Source organism: Eupeodes corollae, chromosome 2 (genome assembly GCF_945859685.1).
Source record: "Eupeodes corollae chromosome 2, idEupCoro1.1, whole genome shotgun sequence".
Classification (NCBI taxonomy): domain Eukaryota; kingdom Metazoa; phylum Arthropoda; class Insecta; order Diptera; family Syrphidae; genus Eupeodes; species Eupeodes corollae.
In genome coordinates this window covers 142,499,574-142,518,543 of record NC_079148.1, presented here as the reverse complement: position 1 = coordinate 142,518,543, position 18,970 = coordinate 142,499,574, and the positions used below count along the sequence as shown (strand labels likewise).

Below are 18,970 nucleotides of genomic sequence, written 5' to 3'. Positions count from 1 at the left end.
GGCCCCTAAGAGGGTAGTTTTTTAGGTTTCTCGCATCTCTAGCCCGAAACACTAACTTTCAATCCGTTGGGCTATGGGTTTTGTCGATGCTATTATTTCCTTGCTCTTACAAATTAAGCAAGTCATGAAATAAAGTCGAGACGAATATTCGGCGGTTACCAACGTGGTAATGTAAGCACTTCATGTGTTAGAAAAGGTACACCTCAAAAAAGTGTAAAATTAAAACACAAATCATTTAAACGTATAAAAATATATGCTTTATCAAAAGTTCAGTCTTAGGAAAACATTATTCCTATGTATGTATCATTTATAAAATTTATAAATCTATAATATAATGTATTGGAAGAACTAGGTAAGTCGATTTTTATGATTTTGAGATCCCGTAAGAAAAGTTCGTGCATGATATGAAAATTGTGAAATATAAATTTTAAAAATGGAAACAATAAGAATTTCTACGAATCGAATTACCTAGTTTTTATATAAAATCATGTTGAGCAATATCTTATTTTAAAGTACATTTTTGTTTACTTAGTTTTCTTTGCAAAATTAGGCACTTTCTAGTAATACTTATTTGTGTTTTTAACCTTTCCAAGGAGGTTTACCATTATTGTTGATTAAACGTTGTTGATTTTTGTTTTTACTTCCACTGTTAGTTAGTTTTGTTTTCGATAAAAGATCATTTAAATTATCAATATCTTCGGGGGATTTACTCAAAAGCTAAATAAATAGAAAATATATTCAAAATTCATATCACATCGAAACTATTTATATTGTTTAAATTTGTTAACCTACCAATTCAATATAAGCTTGCAAACGATCAGCATTTGTAAGTTCGTCTGCTGCTCGATTTTGCCGACTTGATTTTGGAGTTTCAAATTGTTCATTTTCAGCTGTGCTCTGAACATTTTCTGTTGAAACTGCTTTATTTTCAAATGTTTGTGAGTTTGGACTCGTTAGAATTTCGAGAGCCTTTTGCCACTGCACTTCCATTACGCTATGTAATTTTTCTGCAATATCAGCTCTACACAAAATTATTTAAAATAAGAACAAACCACTTTAAGACATGATTTTTTTGAAAATAAGTTACCTTTTGGTTTTATACGAATTAAGTTTTGATTCTAGTTCTGCAATCTTTTTAGAAGCATTCGCTAGTTGAAGTCGATAAAGTTCAACTTCTTCTTCGTGTTTTTGTTGCAATAGATTCAATTCTTGTTCATTTTTGTCATTTATCAATTCCATTTGTTTCATGGCTCTTTCAGCAATCAAACGTTCACGATCGCGTCCCTCTTGCTTCAGAGTTTCCTCAACTTTGTCCAAATGCCCTTGGAATTCTTTCAACTTTTGAGCAACGACAATTTCAAGTTGTTGTTGATAGTGTAATTTCAAACCTTGACGTTGACTTTCAAGTTTTTTCTGTAATGCTGACTAAAAGTGGATCCAGAAACTTATTATAAATGATTTGTCATTTTTATACCAAGATACATACTTCTTTTTCCGTTAATGAAGAAACTTTTTCGTTTAGTGTTTTTTTTTGCTCTTCCAAACTATCTGCACGGTTTTTATGCTTTTGCATTAATTCCTGAGCTTGCTCCTTGTAGCTTTTCAGAGTTTCCAACTGAGATTCTAAATCTTCACAACGGTTAGAGGCCTATAAGATACAGTACAATTAAAATGTGTTATATTAAGAACTTGAGTAATTTTGTATGTACTTTATCTGCTCGATACTCAGACTTAGCAAGACGGTCCTTCATTTTAGCCAATTCACTGGAAGAATACTCTTCAGATTTTTTACAGGAATGTAACATAATTTCTAACTCTTCAATCTTCTTTTTATAGAAACTGCTGTTTTCCGACGATTTTCTAGATAAAATAAAAAATAAAATGTTTTTAGAAAAAGAAACGAATACAAATTCTTTTTTTATAGTTGTAATTGTATTACATGTAGTTTATCAAGCCTTACGTTTGGATGCATTATTTAACCCAAATACTTAATAGGTCTACTTCTTCTGAGTTTTTATTATCTATTCTTAAGTTTATATCTCACTTTGTTTTGAATATAATCGCCTTGGTCTTTCTAACATTTATTTTTAAATTTGAACGCCTTGAACCAGATACTGATGCTCAAGAGATCTTTTGAAAGAGAATGCTTTTGACAATGTCAACAGGAAATTTAACTGGTTTAGTTAGTTGAGGAGGCGTTTACCGGATAAAATAATTTCCATTATAAAGAAGACTTTTGAGTCCAAATGACACATATTTCGCGAAGGTAGTTCCGAAGAGTTTAAAGTCCAAAGTGGGGTCAGACACGGCTGCATACTATCACCTTTTCTATTCTAATTGGTCATTGATTTGCTGCTGGCAGCTTTGTCAGGAAATGGAAGAATAAGATGGATCCTGCCATCATTCCTGAAACATCTAGACTACGCAGACGATGTATGCTTGTAACTCATTTTATAATGGATCTCCATAAAATGACATCAAGGGTGGAGAGAGAAATCATGGAACTGAAAATCAACAAGGGAACAATTAAGATTATCGGAAACCTTTTTCACATCAACTGTGATAAACATTGCTTAACAACCAAGTATAAAAAGTAGGGATTTCATTATGTTGGAAGTATTGTCTCAAATGAAGGAAATAAACAAAATAACGTTATAAGTTTCGGGAAATCTAAGGTTTTGTTTGGGATGTTGCCTAATGTTTGAAGGAACAACTCTCTCAGTTTGAACAATTTGCTGACTGTACCGCTCAACACGTACTATTATACCGATGAAGCACCTAACAGCAACGATTACCATGAAACTACAGACCTTTGTTAATAGTTTGTCTACGAAATAATTTATGGGTTTTCCAGCCCAATCGTATATCCAATGAGGAACTATATAAAATAAGGGGTCGGAAACAGATTGATACTACAACACGAAGGCACAAGTGCCAGTTGATTGGGCATACGCTTCGAAAAGGTAATGACTGTATTACACGACAGGCAATGCAGTAGAGACCAAGAAGCACGTGGAGAACAGAGAAGGAATTGTCGAGATTCAGAAAGATTTAGAGGGAGCTCAAACGCATGCTCTATGCCTCACTAGGGATCACCCATGGATTTTAAAGGCCTGAGGACCTAAGAACTTACTTAAAGTGGCGCTACAGTCCGGGCCGGACCTGGACCGTACAGTTCGTAGTTATATCTTCTCCTCTATTCTCCATCTATGCGTACGGGACCAAAAATCACCTGAAGAATTTTTCTCTCGAAGCAAACTAAGACGCTCTCATCTTTCTTTGACAGGGTTCAGGTCTCAGCGCCATAAATGAGAACCGGCATGATTAGTGTCTTATAGATGGTGATTTTAGATGCTCGAGCGGCTAGGACTTTACTTCTTAATTGCCTTCTAAGTCCAAAGAAGCAGCGATTTGCAAGAGTTATTGCAAGAGTAAAACGCTCCACTGACACCACGCTTTGATCTTCCAATTATGTCAATATCATCTGCCTATTGGAGTAATTGGATGGACCTTTGGAAGATTGTGGCTCTACTGTTGACGGTTGAGTTTTGCACAATTCTTTCCAGAACGATGTTGAAAAAGTCGCATGACAGCGCATCGCCTTGTCTAAAACCTTTTTGACAAGTCTTTTCCGACCTTGATAGAGCAGCGTGCATTTTCTATCGTCATTCTGCACAAACGGATAAGTTCGACAGGGATGCCAAAACTAGACAATAGACATTGCTCTGTAGAGCTCTTCCCTATGGATGCTGTCATACGCGGCTTTAGATTAAAGAGATAAAGAGATGGTGGGTATCGATTTGAAGTTCCTGGGTTTTTTCCAAGATCTGCGTAGTGTAAATATTTGGTCGATAGTGGACTTTCCTGGTCTGAAGCCACATTGAAAGGACCAACCAGATTGTTGACGAACGGCTTCAGACGTTCACATAATACGGCAGAGAAGATCTTTTATGCAACGGTAAGGAGACTGATGCCTCTGTAGTTGGCGCAATTTAGAGGGTCTCATTTCTTGTGGACCTAAGTAAGTACATAAATATCGGCAAACATGACAAACTAACAATTCTTCAAAATTCTAGAATACGTCATTTATGTAAAAGATAAATAAACCAATCTCAAGTTTTGGGCCGTGAGGTACTCCAAAGGGTGTTAAATTGTATTCCCGACTTAAACATCTGTGTTCCTAAAGTGCGAAACTCATGAGAATTAGACTAGAAAATCCAAAGTACTCGAAAGCAATGTTTTGTTTTAAATTCAATTTTTCAAAAGTATTTACATACCTAGAATAGTCTTGCAATTCATTTTCAAGCTTTTCATTTTTGTCTTGAAACTTGGCTGCAAGTCCTAGCGCTTGAGCCAGTTCTTTTTGGACTACTTCATATTTTTCGGCCAAGCATTGATGATCGTTTTCTATCTTAGTCACAGTGTCCATAAGTCTTTTGGCTTCTTGATGTAAGCTACACAGGAATAAGGAAACATATTTAAAATTCTTCTCAGAAAAAATTTTTGTAAAAAAAACTTACTTATCATTCTCAATTTGGGCATTTCTCAATGCGTTATCTTTGGATCTATCTACTTCCAGAGCTACTGAAATTTTCTGCTGATACTCCAGTAGTTTGCTCTGTAAAGTTCGAATAGTTTTCTCCAAATGCAATCGACGATACTGCTCTTCTTTGAGTGTCAAATTTCCTGGAGCGTTTTTACTCCACATTTCACTTAAGCTTACTAAGTTCTCCCTCGCAGGGGCAGCAGGAATAGGGTTTGCCATCTCTTCCTCAATAGAGCCCCTATTGATAACATTCGGCAACGAAGCAGCGTGATGTTCATCACCCCGATGATGATAGTCACGATTGTTATTCGAGTTCCTCAATGAATGATACTTCCGGTCCTCCAAGAAATGATCGATTTCTTTAAGAACTCCATGGTACTCCTCACCTTCACGTAGTGGATTACCATTAAAGAAATCCTTGGGAGTGGAATGTGTCACAATATTTGTTCTTGGAATAGTTCGTCTTTCACCTCCATTGCAATGGGTGCTATTTGATATTGTGGACAAGTCGGATGGTGGCGAGAAATTAGTTTCAATATTGGTCAAGCGGGCATTTATGTTGTCCAACTCGATTTGTTGAGTCGGTGGCAGGAATTGATTAAAATTCACTGCACCAGATGAAGCGCCTAATGTTGGTGGTGGAACTGGTTCCCAATTAGAGGTAGACATATGGCTGCTGTTGATGTAATCCTCGGGGAAACTCTCATTCAGCCGGTTTGCGGATAGGCTTGTGGATAGGAACAAATCGGGTGGAATCAATAGCAGAATGTCTGTATCGTCCGAATCACTCATTTAAGAAAGAATTACACTGAAATTTGTTCTTTTTGCATTGCACTTCCTAATCCTGATTTTAAATCGACAGACGGTGGATGGATTCCAAATTTTTTGTTGTAGCTGTTGCTGTTGCTGTCAACAACAAAAAAAAACATTGCAGGTTGGCATTTGTGGCAACAAACAGGGATGTGATGAGGAAAATAATTGGACTTTTCAGATCAATCGTGATAGTTGGAACATAAATCGCGATTGATCTTTTTGTCGTTTGGAAAAAAATTGCTTTGGACATTTTATAGAAAGTAAAACTGTACCGAAATGTTAATTCTGAAAGTGTCAGGAGCAGAAACAATCAAGATAATTAATTTATATTCTTATATTCTCCCTTAAAAGTGTTTCCACCTTTTGTGGTTGCCCTCTTGTAGGTTTGACGGAAAAATTATAATTGATTTTCAAACGCCATCTGTTGTTTCTTTGCTTGAATAGGTTTGTTTGCCAAAGGAACTAAGGACATCTATTACTTTAAAGTTTGGCAAAATAAACAAAATACAAAGATCAAGATAAAAAATGTCTCCAAATTCCCGCTGAACCTACAGAATTTCTAGTAGCGTTAAGGAATAGATGAAATCAATACGAAGTTGGTTACTAGCAGCCCATACCTGGTAGGGCAATGGGAGACACAAAGACAAAAGTTGATTTTTGTTGAATATTAATTCATTACAATAATTTCACAATTGTTAAGAATAGCGATTAAGTATAAAAACACAACTTTTTTTACACTCAGGCAAATTTCTTGTAAAATACAATTTTATACAAGGTTTTGTTCCTGGCAATCGAATTGCACTTTTCCGATGTGTTTCGATGTTCTTAATTCAAATTCCATTTACAAATCGCTATATCAGGTCAAGTTTTTGAGATATTACTTTTTAAAATTCGAATAAAGTACATACAAGGAATTTTAAAGCCATCTAAATTCGGAGAATTGTTTTTTTTATAAATTTCGTGATGGTTTTGGAAAACTTTAATGCCGATTTCAAATTTCCAATTTTAATATTTATAGTATTTCATAAAATGTTTGAAAAATCTTCATAAGTTATAAGATCTTACATTTTAACATAAATCTTATAAAAAAGCGAAACGGAAAATATTTGTAACGAGTCCGCCATCTACAAAAAGACTATGACATCCCGTTTTTGAAATGGCAATTTGAGCAGATAGAATATCAAGACTCGTATTCCAAATTAACACTAAAAGGTATCAACCATAAAGGCATTAAACCTAAGAATTTTTAGAAATTAAGAGGCATATTTTAAAGACCCGTTGTGATAGAAAAATTACAAAGTGGATAGACTCATATTTAAGCTAGTTATTCCTTTAAAAAAAGTATAACCTTATTTATGATCCAGAAACAAACGTAGTTTTGAAGACGAATATTATCAGAATAGTACCAAGTTTATAGTTTTTACATTTATAGTATTCACTTTTTTTAATAAAGACTAATTAGTTAAGAGGGTGTCTTCGATGGAAAACCCAGTTTTTGAGTTAAATATATTTTGTTTGAATCTTTTCCTTGGTTCTCTTCCTTTGCACCTTTCGCGAGGCTCAATTGCCATGGTTAGTGTCTTGATGTTGTAAAGTAACCAGTGGTATACCTTTAATGTCCCTTCACAAAACCTAGTGCTATATCATAAATAAGGACTACGATATGATTATCAGAAAGGTTAAATATGAACATTTTGCCACCTTTAACTGCATTCAACGAGATGGCCTTTGAATAAAGAAAAAAAAGTATTTATCGAATCATTCTGCATTCTTGTTGTCCTACTGAAATAAGAATCTCTATACCTAATTGTACGTCGAAATGGAGCTCAAGGGTAAACAGGCATTCTCAGAAGTGCAAATATTACGGCAGAATAAATTGAAAAGCAAAAGACTTTTATTATTAATTTCGTCATTTATTTTATTACCATACTGCAGCAATAATAAAAGGATATAAAGTCATGTAATCCATAGAAAAATGTCTATAAAGATAAGAATAATATTCTATACCACCTCATTCATTCAAAAACTTATTTTGTTCGTGATTTAAGATTATGAATTTTAATTTAAACTTCCTTTTTTAAGCCAATGATGAAGGCATTATTACTTTATATACAAACATATATATTTAAGACTTTTTACTGAATACAATATAAAATTATCACCGCTTAACTTTTGAAAACGGGCTATAAGACTATCTTATCTTATTCTGGTTTAACTTGTTTTAACTCGTTTTGGTAAAGTTCGGCTAACTGGTTGAGACATTACTTGGGTTGGCCGCAAAAAATCATCATCATCACTATCATCACCAGCGGCAGCTAAGTCTGTAGATTTCCTCTTGGAATGTTGTTCTGTAGCTCCTTCCGTTGAAATGCCTGCATCCTCTAGAAGTCTTTCCTTTTCGACCAGTAAATCTTGTAACTCTGCAATTTTATCTTTCTTTGAATTAAGAAGAACAGCAAACTTGTCAAGAAGCCTCTTTTCTAGGTTATTCTTTTCTTCCAAAAAATGTTCCATAGTCTTCACATTTTGTTGATATTTCTCATTGAGGTCTTCAGATGCTTCCTTGCAAGCAGATAATTCTGCTTGTAAAGAAGCTATCAAATCAACAGCTGCCAATGCAAAATTTGAATTAGAATCATTTTTTGATATCACATCTAATTCCAGGTAATTAATTTTAAATTGATCTTTTTTAGTAAGATTGAATTTTTGGTCTTCCAGAAAATATTCAAAATGTTCTACACCTCCATTCGTAGTTAAAGCAGCTTTGCACTCATCGAAGAACTTATCAAATGGGATTTCTAATTCTTCAGCCGATTGTTTCAAATCGTCAAGAGAAACACTACCTTCCCACTCCTGGGATTTATGACAATCTAGAATTTGAAGGTTGATATCGTTGGAGGACCATTCTGATTTAATAATAAAATATAGGTCAGGCGTCGTCGTGGTTTGGGGAACTTTATTTACAAATGTTGCAGATAGATCCAAATCCATCATAGTTTTTGTGTTCTGTTTAAAAATGAACAAATTCATGTAATGAAAGACTGAATGTAGGAGCTCCAAAACTAATTTACCTTTTTTAATGCTGTCTGGTCAGTAACTTTATTTAAAAGAAGAAACTTCTAAAATAATTTATCCCGACAGGAAACAGGAATATGAAAGTATTTTTGTTGTGAAATAAGATTAAAGTAATAAATAAATTAAAGTAGTATTCACATGAGCGCGACCAACGAACGACGAATGAATTACAAAATGTGAGTTTATATACGTTTGAAGACATATTTCCACACAAATTCTTAACAAAACGATAGCAACATAGTTTTTATTTGATTTATGATGCATACTTTTACTTTTCAATATCATATATTAATACATTTGAGAAAACAAATTTATTCGTCGCGAAAAAAAAAATGGTTGATACGAACTGTCAAACTTTATTCGCGTTCCACATTATCCACACTCGCAACGAATAAAATAATCGCACGTACTTAACCTAAAAAATTATTCTTGTTTTGGTTTTGGTGGTGAATGCTGTTTGGCTGTGGCTCCTTGTCAAACTTCATTCGCGACGAATTAAAAACTCTCATGTGAAAGAAATGTCAAAATCGACGAATATTCGTTCATTCGTTGGTCGTTGGTCGTGCTCATGTGAATAGTGCTTAAGTGTTGAGAAATGAAAAAGAAAACAAAAACGGCGACTTGTCATTTGTCAAAAACAGATGTTCTACGTTCCACATAAACTAAACAGTGTTGCTGTGGTAATCTTTGTAAGGTAGTGATTAAAATGTATATAATTTCCTCACTTCTCATGGTAAATAAAAAATACAAGGTAAGAATATTATTAATATAAACGAACTTAAGATCAAGTACCACCAATAATGAAAGCTAAGTTTACGTCTCTCCTCTCAGCATCAATTATAGAACTATTATTGACAGAATTGTTCCCCTATCTCATTGCATTTCGTATTTTTTTCAGCGATTATGACAGATAAAAAGTGAACCAAACGTGTTGTGCACGCTATCATTTCGAACCGACTTCCTGCTTTCTTCCGACTTTGCAGTGATTTTGTGTTAAGCTTCAAGTGCTTATAACTTTTGTTTATATATTAAAAACAAATCGGAAGTCTTGTTTTTTCTATGGCATTTCTCTTTTAAATATGATTTTTCAACATATGTCTGGCGGAGTGACTACAAGTTTAATAGTCCATTCGATCAGTCCAACGTTTCACTATATTTTCCAAAAAATCTGACTACATCGTAGCATGAATGCATTTTTTATTTGTTAAATTCTGCGTGTTCCTGTTTACTGCTCATTTTTGTACGTGCACCAGATTTAAATTGTACTACACAAACATAACCTAGGAATAAAACCATTTTTCAGTTATAAATTCACTCTCCTGAAAAATGTTGATATTGTGACTTAAATTAGTTCTTCATTCGTGCAACAATACGGCGTCAATGGTGGCTTAAGTATTGGTTTCCAATATTTCGCAATGTTTGTAGATATAAAATAGCGTCTTTAAACGTAACCGATAGACACAAACGAAGGACCACAATCAACCGCCGTCTTACAGTAACAAAATGTTCTCGATGTCATGCTGGACCAAGTATTAAGTCAACTTGGCTCGATAGCGCTGGCCATTTACCGTAACAGCAAATATTTCCTCATTTCAAAAAAAGGACAAAACGAAATCAATCATAGAATTTCAATAATGTTTTGGTGACTTGCTAATGGCTTGAGGATTGTATTTGCTCTATATACTCAATTTTGCTTATTAAAGAAATCATTTAAACAGATCAGATGATCTTCATCATCTTCATTAAAGAAATCATTTAAACAGAAAAGATCTTCATCCTAAAAACTTTATGTTATTAATTTTTGGAATCGTCTTTCTGGTGTTATATGATTCATAATAAATTGCATAACCTTACAGAAAAGAAATGTCAATACATTCAACTGTCAAACCATAAACAACAACAGTAAAAATTTCTCATGCAGCCAAAAAAAAACCCTTTTCAAAAAATGCAAAGGCAGAAATATGTAAGTTCACCATTAAATATCTTACATGAGTTGGCGCTCTTAAGCAGTATGCACATGAGCGCGACCAACGAACGACGAAAGAATTACAAAGTGTGAGTTTATATACGTTTGAAGACATATTTCCACACAAATTCTAAACAAAACGATAAAAGATATAGTTTATATTTGACTTATGATGCATACTTTTACTTTTCAATATCTATATTAATAAATTTAAGGAAGCAAATTTATTCCTCGCGAACAAAATTGTAGTTGATACAAACTGTCAAACTTTGTTCGTGTTCCATATTATTCACACTCGCAACGAATAAAATAATCACCCGTATTTAACCTAAAAAACATTCTTGTTTTATTTTCGGTGGTGAATGGTGTTCATTCGCTATGAATTAAAAACTCTCATGTAAAAGAAATGTCAAAATCGACGAATATTCGTTTATTTGTTGGTCGTACTCATGTGAATAGTGCTTTATAAATATTTTGTGGATACAAAACTTGACATCCACAAAAAGTAAACGAATCACCCTATGAAGATGAAAATCAAAAAATATGAAACACCATCATATTAGGAATTTGTAAAAAGCAGGCAAAACATATCTTTTCCATCAAAGTAAAACAACTATACTCCCATTGGTTGTTTTGTAGAACACTGTAATGTAAGAAAAAGAAACGGCACTACATTTGTTATACGAAAAGAAATTATCATTCTCATTTCTCATGAGTGTCTGACTTCGCTTCATTATTCGGCAAATTCTTTGTTTCTCTGTTTTAAAATAAACTAAAATAAGGTTAAATCCCAAAACAAATCAATTTTTTAATAAGAAATCAAAGTAAGTAAAGTTAAATAACACATTTTCCTAAACTACAAGAGTTTCCCTTTGTATATCTACAGAGAAAAAAACAAATAAACTTCGAAATGGATAACTATATGTTTGACGGAGGCCGCATCACCAAGATGGAAGTCGACTATGAGCCCATATGCGACGAGAAGATTCCCAAGACCATTGCCCTGGCCAAATCCAAACCCGATGAGTTCCATGCAGCCATCGAGACCATGTTGCAATTGGAGAAACAAACCCGTCTGGGAGCCGATATGGTTTCATGCTCTCGGGTGCTTGTTGCAATTTGTCAAATCTGTTTCAATGCTGGCAACTGGAATGCCCTCAATGAATTCATCAGTCTGCTGGCCAGAAGAAGGTCCCAACTCAAGCAGGCAGTCAGTAAAATGATCCAAGAATGCTGCACCTATGTCGACAAGACTCCAAGCAAAGCAGTGAAACTAAGTCTCATCAACACATTGAGATCGGTGACAGAGGGAAAGATCTATGTCGAAATCGAGAGGGCAAGACTCACAAAAATCCTTGCTGATATTAAGGAGGCCGAAGGAGATATCGCCGGAGCTGCAGCGGTCATGGAAGAACTACAAGTTGAGACTTATGGGTCGATGGACAAACGTGAGAAGGTCGAGTTGATCTTGGAGCAAATGCGATTGTGTCTGCTGAAGGAAGACTACGTGTCCACGCAGATTATTGCCAAGAAAATTAGTATTAAATTCTTCGATGACCCCAAGCAGCAGGATTTGAAGGTAAAGTTCTACGATTTGATGATACGTCTCGATCGGGATACGTCGTTCTTGAAGACCTCTCGCCATTACCAAGCAATTGCAAACCCTAAACCAGTTGTTGTTAAGGCCGACAAGGAGGAAACCCCCGGCACAACTCCTGCTCCAGCGACAGGCTCGCCAACTAAGGAGAAGAAGGAGGAAGAGGTCATTCCAAAGGCACCTGAACTAACAAAAGAACAACTCGAAGATCAGAAGCAAAAACTAAAGTTGGCGGTTATCTACTGCATCCTGGCTCCCTATGACAATGAACAAAACGATATGATGGCTCATTTGGCCAAGACCAAGAGCCTCGAAGACATTCCCGTTTACAAAGAGATTCTACGTTTGTTCATGTGCAAGGAATTGATCAACTTCGATGCCTTCGACGCTGAATTCGGTTTCATTCTGACAGAAAATGTTATATTCCAAGAGAATTCACTCCACGGCAAACGTTGCGCAGCTGAGCTGAAAGACCGTCTTATCGAACACAATATCCGAATCATCTCCAATTACTACTCTAGGATTTATTTGAAACGCATGAGTGAACTGCTTGTCCTGCCAACAGACAAGTGTGAAGAGTACTTGTCTAAATTGGCCAATGCCGATACGATTCGTGTTAAAATTGATCGCCCCGCAGAGATTGTTTACTTCACAACAAAGAAGACTTCGTCGGACATTCTGAATAACTGGGCTCAGGACACCAATCAACTTATGGCTCTGGTTAATAAGACTTGTCATTTGATCAACAAGGAGGAATGCATTAACTCGGTTTTGGGTATGGCTGTGGAAGCCTAATCAGTTTTTTAAGTGCAGCTGACTGCGATGTCGGTTTAATTTGTAAAACAAAAAAAATATTATATTTAAATAAAATTAACAAAAATGTTTTGAACCGTTGATTTCCTAATCTGTCCTTAAACATAAATATAGTTTGTTTAAATTGATCCATCTTGAAGTCATAAAGGAAATATGTTATCCCCCATTTTGCTTTTTTCTTTCACCACTCACATGTATTCACCGATAGCGAATTTGAGAGTTCAACTCGAACGGAATTTGAGGATGTTTCAGGAAGGACGGGTACCGGTCGGGACTCTAGATAATATATTTTCTCTATGCTTCAAGTCTTGAACTGGGATGGGAATTTGGGGAAGTAGGAAAACTTAAGGACGGACGTTGTGTTCTATCAGAACCAGGACACGGATGTCAAACTAGGAAATGTTTAAGGGGTTTTAATTAGCCCTATCATGATTTGTATGGTAATCGCAAACTTTTACGAATACCGAAAAAAGCTACTACCAAATATTGTCGTAGTCGAAAATCTCATACAATTTTGCATTCCGATTTCCCCTCCCAAACGGCGCGTGGGGAGGACCTTTTAATTATTTTGTATTATTATAATGATAATTGTTTCTTATTATAAATCTGATATATTTGCTAATTTTTTATAATATCTGGTTTTTATGCAGATATGTATTATTGATACAATTAACAAAAATAAATGAAAGGTTAAAGAGTGTATAGAACATGTGATTTGGCTAAAAAGCCATTTGGTTCAATAAATTTTAATAGATCTTATTAATTCTCCGATTTAAAATATTTAATTACTTCTTTTTTAAAATGTCTTATATTATTTAAAGATTTAATTTCACTAGGAAGATTATTATATACATAATTAGAGTCCTTTAAACATCAGTGTATTCTGCGCTCTAGAGCTTGCTTTCTTATCAAGACTAAAGTTTTGAGCACTTCTAAAATTATATGGTTGGGAATCGCAGATATATTTTAAATTATTGCTTGAGTACTTTGGAAGCATATTGTTTTTCATTTTAAATACAAAAAATAAAACATTCAATTTAATTAGCCGAGTTATACTAAGCCAATTAAGTTTGTGTAACATAGTTCTTATATGGGTAAGACGGGCACATTTTAAGATTATTCTCATAGCTTCATTTTGCAGCTTTTGGAGGCGAGACAAATCTCCTTGAGAAGATAAAAATAAAATGGTAGAACAAAATTGAAAATGAGGTTTAACAATTGCGTTATAAATTTTATTAATTGCAGTATTAATTGACATTTTTTTCTTAATCCTGCCAAGAAAGTATATTTTTTTGACAGTTTCTGCAAACATACTACGAATTAGCTTTAGAGCCCCCGCAGACTGCAGACTTTTTATCGGCCGATAGTTTGGTCGGCTTGTTAATCAGTATGGAGAGGAATGCATATGCGCACACTACTGCGATTCAGTATCGGCCGATAAAAAAGTTTAATAGGCTACCCAATTACATTCAAACTAATCTGTCGGCGAACTATAGGCCGACTGTTTAATCAGTATTGGCGCATACACGCCTGCGCATACATGACGATTGTTTAGTCGGCCGATAGTTCAGTTCGCTCTGTGATTTGGCATCGTGTGCTTGTGTTTTGAATATGGCGCCGCCCAAATCACAATTGTTGATTATAGAAAATTCCGTCGAAAAGTTGATTGAAGAAGTCGAGAAAAGACCTGCGCTTTATAAAAAAGGTTTAAAAGAGTAGTCCGACGCGAATGTGAAAAAAAACTGTGGGAGGAAGTTTGCGAAGCAGTTGTTCTTGATTGGAATCGGCTTAGCGCCGAGGAAAAAACAAACAAAGGTAGGAACGTAAAAATAAAAATATTAGAGTATTTATGTGAATTTGTATTTATTTATTTATTTATTTATCTATTTACAATTATTACACTTTGTTATATTGACACGGAATCGCGCCTCAGGGAGAAATAAAGTATGACGACATGTACCGTCGCACGTTATTCATATTATTTCTTCCTCGGTTGGCTTCATTTATAGTTAAGTTTGTCATGGGACAATTGTAGAAAGTTTCTGTGAAATGTATTCCATCTTTGATTCTTACATAATTATGCAGGACACAGCAAGCTTTTATTATTTTGACACAAAAATTCATATTGACATCCATTGGTCGGTGGAATATACGCCACTTGTTAGCAAGGATCCCAAAAGTACACTCAACCATTCGTCGAGCTCTTGTATGTCTATAGTTGAAAATTCGTTTGGTGTAGTTTAAATTTCTTTTTGCATAAGGACGTAGTATATGATTGCCCAGTCCAAATGCTTCATCCCCTACGCTCAATCTATCCTCCACAGCTATAGAAAGTCTTAAATTTGTATCCTCCTTCGCTATTGCTGGTCCAATTAACTTGACAAGTTCATTGAAGCTGGTAATGCTCATTCGATAAAAGGCGAAACATTTTTTCAGGTAATCAAGTAATTTGGAATGCATAGTGTAAAATTTTCCACTAACTAATCTATCACTGAGAATGGGATGCACCCAATACTCTCGGAATCTCTTTTTGATTTTCCTCCTCCGGAGTGGGATGAGAGCAATAATTTTTCTGGACAATATTTTCATTGTGCGACCGCTTCAAAAGTCAGTAACAAACTAGTTCAAAAATAGTCGGCCGACTGTTGGATAGTCTGCGCCCTGCTCACCAACCAAACTGTTTAGTTGGCTCGGTGTGCGCACTTTCAGCCCAACTCGACTAAATTATCGGCCGACAAAAAGACTGCAGTTTGCGGGGGCTCTTAAGGTTTATTTTATTGTCAATTACTACTCCTAAGTATACTTTCTCCATTTATTTGTATTACATTCAGTTCCGCACAACCATTGATACACATCCACTTTGTTTTCTTCACATTCAGTTTAAAAATAAAAAATATTTTTTATTGAGGCATTAGATGCTTTTTTATTGCCACCTTATTTTTCTGTTCTCTTTAAAAAATCACTCTTTTGAGAGACATCGATCTAACTGTAAATATCACGTTGAACCTTCTCCCAAGCGGCAGCTTTGTCAGTAAACTTTCGTTGGGGAAGGTCCCCTCTGTGTCGTGCGTCCGTTGCCCATGCGCGTCTTGTTTGAGTCTTGTGCCTAATCGTGATATTTGTTTAATTGTTTTTCCTAAAGGGGTATGCTCATTTTCGGCTCGGAGTGTACACCAATGAATTTGGTATCAAATTAAAGGTTGTTCTAAGCCGGATATATCTGCAAAAATATTTTATCGATAACTCATGGGAGATCCGAGATATTTGAGATTGAAGTTCCAAATGTCCAACCATTAAAAATCAGCACTTTTTCGACATAAATGCTAATATCTTTGGATATAGAAAAGCTAGGAAAATCAAAAAGGTGTTAAAATAAAGGTGTGAAAAATATCTTTCAAAAAAAAATTACATTTCTATGATTTATATTTTTTGAGTTACTTTTAATCAAACCTTATCAAAAAAATCTTATACCTAACACTATAATGTTAGAAGAGTAGCATGTGAGCGGTATAAGCTTAACATACAGGAAAGAGTTAACAACTCACGCCATTAAATATCTGTCAATAAGTTTTTTTCCGTTATATACCTATTTTGGTTTGATGCAGTTGATATTTGGTTTTTTGATGTGATTTCTTCTTAAAATATGTTTTTTGACAAAAATGGATTACGATTCAACTTTTAATGAAAATCCAAGTAACGTAAATAGTTCCCAAGTGCAAAGAAACGAACCTAGCTCATTTGTGGAAAATCGAAGACAGGTATGCGTTAACTGCCAAACTGATTCAGATTAGAATTATGTTTTGCCAAACCCATTGCCATTAAAATTATTTATTTTTCTTTGAATTATTATTTAGTTTATAATTATTTATTATTTTTCTTTGAATTAATTTAATTTTGTTTTGTCGATATTGTGATAACAACTTCTTTTTGTATTTTAATATTTCCAGCACTTTAATAAAATTATTTATTTTTTGTTTTAATTTTTCCACTATTACTATAAGAATTATTTTTATTTTAGTGTTAGGTATAAGATTTTGTTTGTATTTTGGGAGCATATTTTTGAATTATTATTGGCAAAAAATAAATAAATTGTTGAAGAAACCCTAAAAAATTATATATGAAAATAAAGGCTGTGAACTAAGCCACTTATTGGTGCTAAAAAAATTAATATCATCATTGAATTTTAAAAGATATTATTGTACAAAAGTTTGCCTAAAAAATGCTTTTATTCAAAGGTTTGATTAAAAATAACTCAAAATATATAAATCACAGAAATATAATTTTAGTTTCATTTAAAAGATATTTTTGACACCTTTATTTTAATACCTTTTTGATTCTTCTAACTTTTCTGTATCCAAAGATATTAGCATTTATGTCGAAAAAGTGCTGATTTTGAATGGTTGGACATTTCGAACTTCAATCTTAAATATCTCGGATCTCCCATGAGTTATCCACAAAATATTTTTGCAGATATATCCGGCTTAGAACAACCTTTAATTTGATACCAAATTCATTGGTGTACACTCCGGGTCGGATGTCTCTAAAAAAATGAGCAATCCCCTTTCAAATGTTAACATAAAACAAATAATCATTAACAAAACGAAACATAAAAAATAGCACACAAAATATAAAGAGTGATAAAAAAAGTACAAAAATAAAAAAACAATAAACCACGCCACACCGAAAAACAACAAACAACCAACAAAAAATAATACATCATGATAAGCCAACTCAACATAGCACAGTGAGTACCATCCTTCACTTTCCCCTCTCAAGTACAGTCGCATGGCTTAGCATGTGTATCAAATTGCATTGTTCTGAAGAGGTGTTCTTCATCGCTGGCAAAACCACTGCGTAAGCTTTTTCATCTGTCCTACTCCTCAGGTCTCGTTCCGAGCGGATGGAAAACTGCATTTGTCCAGCCTATTCCCAAGAAAGGCGAATCTTCCTCACCCTCTAATTACCGACCGATTTCACTTACGTCCCTCCTTTCCAAGGTCATGGAAACGCTGATTAATTATCAGCTCAAGAAATATCTCGAAGATCGAAAGCTTTTTAATGACCGACAATACGGCTTTCGTAGCAATAGATCCACTGGTGATCTCATGGTGCATCTCACCGAACAGTGGAACAAATCTTTACATAGTTTTGGAGAAAGTAAGATTATTGCACTAGGTATTTCAAGAGCATTTGATAGGGTTTGGCATCAGGCTCTCTTATCGAAAATGCGTGCTTTCGGTTTTCATGAATCCCTGCTTCATTGGATTAGTAATTACCTTTCGAATCGTTCAATACAAGTTGTATTGGATGGATTCAAGTCTGAAAACCACAAAATAAATGCTGGTGTGCCCCAGGGCTCTTTTCTATCTCCAACACTCTTTCTTATTTTTATTAATGATCTGCTGTCTGCAACATCTAATCCAATACATTGTTTCGCTGACGATAGTACTCTTAGCTTTTCATATTCGTTCTCAGATTCACACCCCTTTTCTTCGGATATGGCTCATTAAATTCCGACCTAAACAGCATTGTACAATGGGGAATAAGAAACCGCGTGGAATTTAATGCTTCGAAAACACAATGCTGTCTTGTATCGTTAAAGCGAAATATACCTCCCTGCCATTATCCATAAATGGCACTTGTATCGAGGAAACTGAACATCTCGATATTCTTGGTAAGTGTATCACCAACCACCTTTTGTGGAACGATCACATACGCTATGTCGTCAAAAATGCCGCAAGATGTTTGGGTTTTCTAAGGCGATGCAAGAAGTTTTTCTCAACCTCTGACCTGGCTGTTATTTTAAAGACTTATATACGTGAAAAGCTTGAGTATAACTCCCATATCTGGGCTGGTGCTCCTGCAACTTACTTAAGCCTCTTGGATAGTATTGAACGTAGAGCATTTAGATTGATTGGTGATATTACCATCATAAGATCATTTACGTCACTTGAACATCGTCGAAATGTTTCTTGTCTCACCCTGTTTTACCGTTATTATAATGGTTTATGCTCTAGAGAAATAGCCAGCTGCATTCCTCCCCTTAAACAGTTCAACCGTAATAATCGCACTTCTAGGAATGCTCATCAATATACCCTCGAGCCCAACTTCGGTCGTACTGTCAAGTACAGAGATTCGTTCTTTAGCCGTACTATGCGAA

At 34.8% G+C, this 18,970-nt stretch overlaps 3 protein-coding genes across 3 annotated transcripts; 1 reads left to right on the top strand and 2 right to left on the bottom strand.

Annotated features, from left to right (window-relative positions):
- Positions 1–248: 248 nt before the first annotated feature.
- Positions 249–5,442, bottom strand: LOC129946553 (probable DNA double-strand break repair Rad50 ATPase). Its single transcript, XM_056056787.1, has 7 exons — positions 4,521–5,442; positions 4,278–4,454; positions 1,710–1,860; positions 1,487–1,648; positions 1,088–1,425; positions 793–1,021; positions 249–717 (listed from the first exon to the last, which is right to left on the bottom strand). Exons 1-7 carry the CDS (start codon positions 5,336–5,338, stop codon positions 580–582), a joined length of 2,013 nt encoding a protein of 670 aa, XP_055912762.1. The 5' UTR covers positions 5,339–5,442; the 3' UTR covers positions 249–579.
- Positions 5,443–7,458: 2,016 nt separating this feature from the next.
- On the bottom strand, positions 7,459–8,512 carry LOC129946038 (uncharacterized). The gene is made up of 2 exons (XM_056056054.1): positions 8,431–8,512; positions 7,459–8,365 (listed from the first exon to the last, which is right to left on the bottom strand). Exon 2 carries the CDS (start codon positions 8,351–8,353, stop codon positions 7,571–7,573), a length of 783 nt encoding a protein of 260 aa, XP_055912029.1. The 5' UTR covers positions 8,354–8,365; positions 8,431–8,512; the 3' UTR covers positions 7,459–7,570.
- Positions 8,513–11,069: 2,557 nt separating this feature from the next.
- On the top strand, positions 11,070–12,886 carry LOC129946715 (26S proteasome non-ATPase regulatory subunit 12). The gene is made up of 2 exons (XM_056056998.1): positions 11,070–11,224; positions 11,287–12,886. Exon 2 carries the CDS (start codon positions 11,311–11,313, stop codon positions 12,790–12,792), a length of 1,482 nt encoding a protein of 493 aa, XP_055912973.1. The 5' UTR covers positions 11,070–11,224; positions 11,287–11,310; the 3' UTR covers positions 12,793–12,886.
- The last annotated feature ends 6,084 nt before the right edge of the window (positions 12,887–18,970 follow it).

Excerpts from the sequence above, each read along its gene's own strand:
- LOC129946038 (XM_056056054.1), bottom strand. The coding sequence starts at position 8,353 with ATGATGGATTTGGATCTATCTGCAACATTTGTAAATAAAGTTCCCCAA.
- LOC129946715 (XM_056056998.1), top strand. The coding sequence starts at position 11,311 with ATGGATAACTATATGTTTGACGGAGGCCGCATCACCAAGATGGAAGTC.
- LOC129946553 (XM_056056787.1), bottom strand. The coding sequence starts at position 5,338 with ATGAGTGATTCGGACGATACAGACATTCTGCTATTGATTCCACCCGAT. Across the intron at positions 1,861-4,277 it reads GAATTGCAAGACTATTCTAG|AAAATCGTCGGAAAACAGCA; the intron begins GTATGTAAATAC and ends TATTTTATCTAG. Across the intron at positions 1,426-1,486 it reads CTTCATTAACGGAAAAAGAA|TCAGCATTACAGAAAAAACT; the intron begins GTATGTATCTTG and ends ATCCACTTTTAG.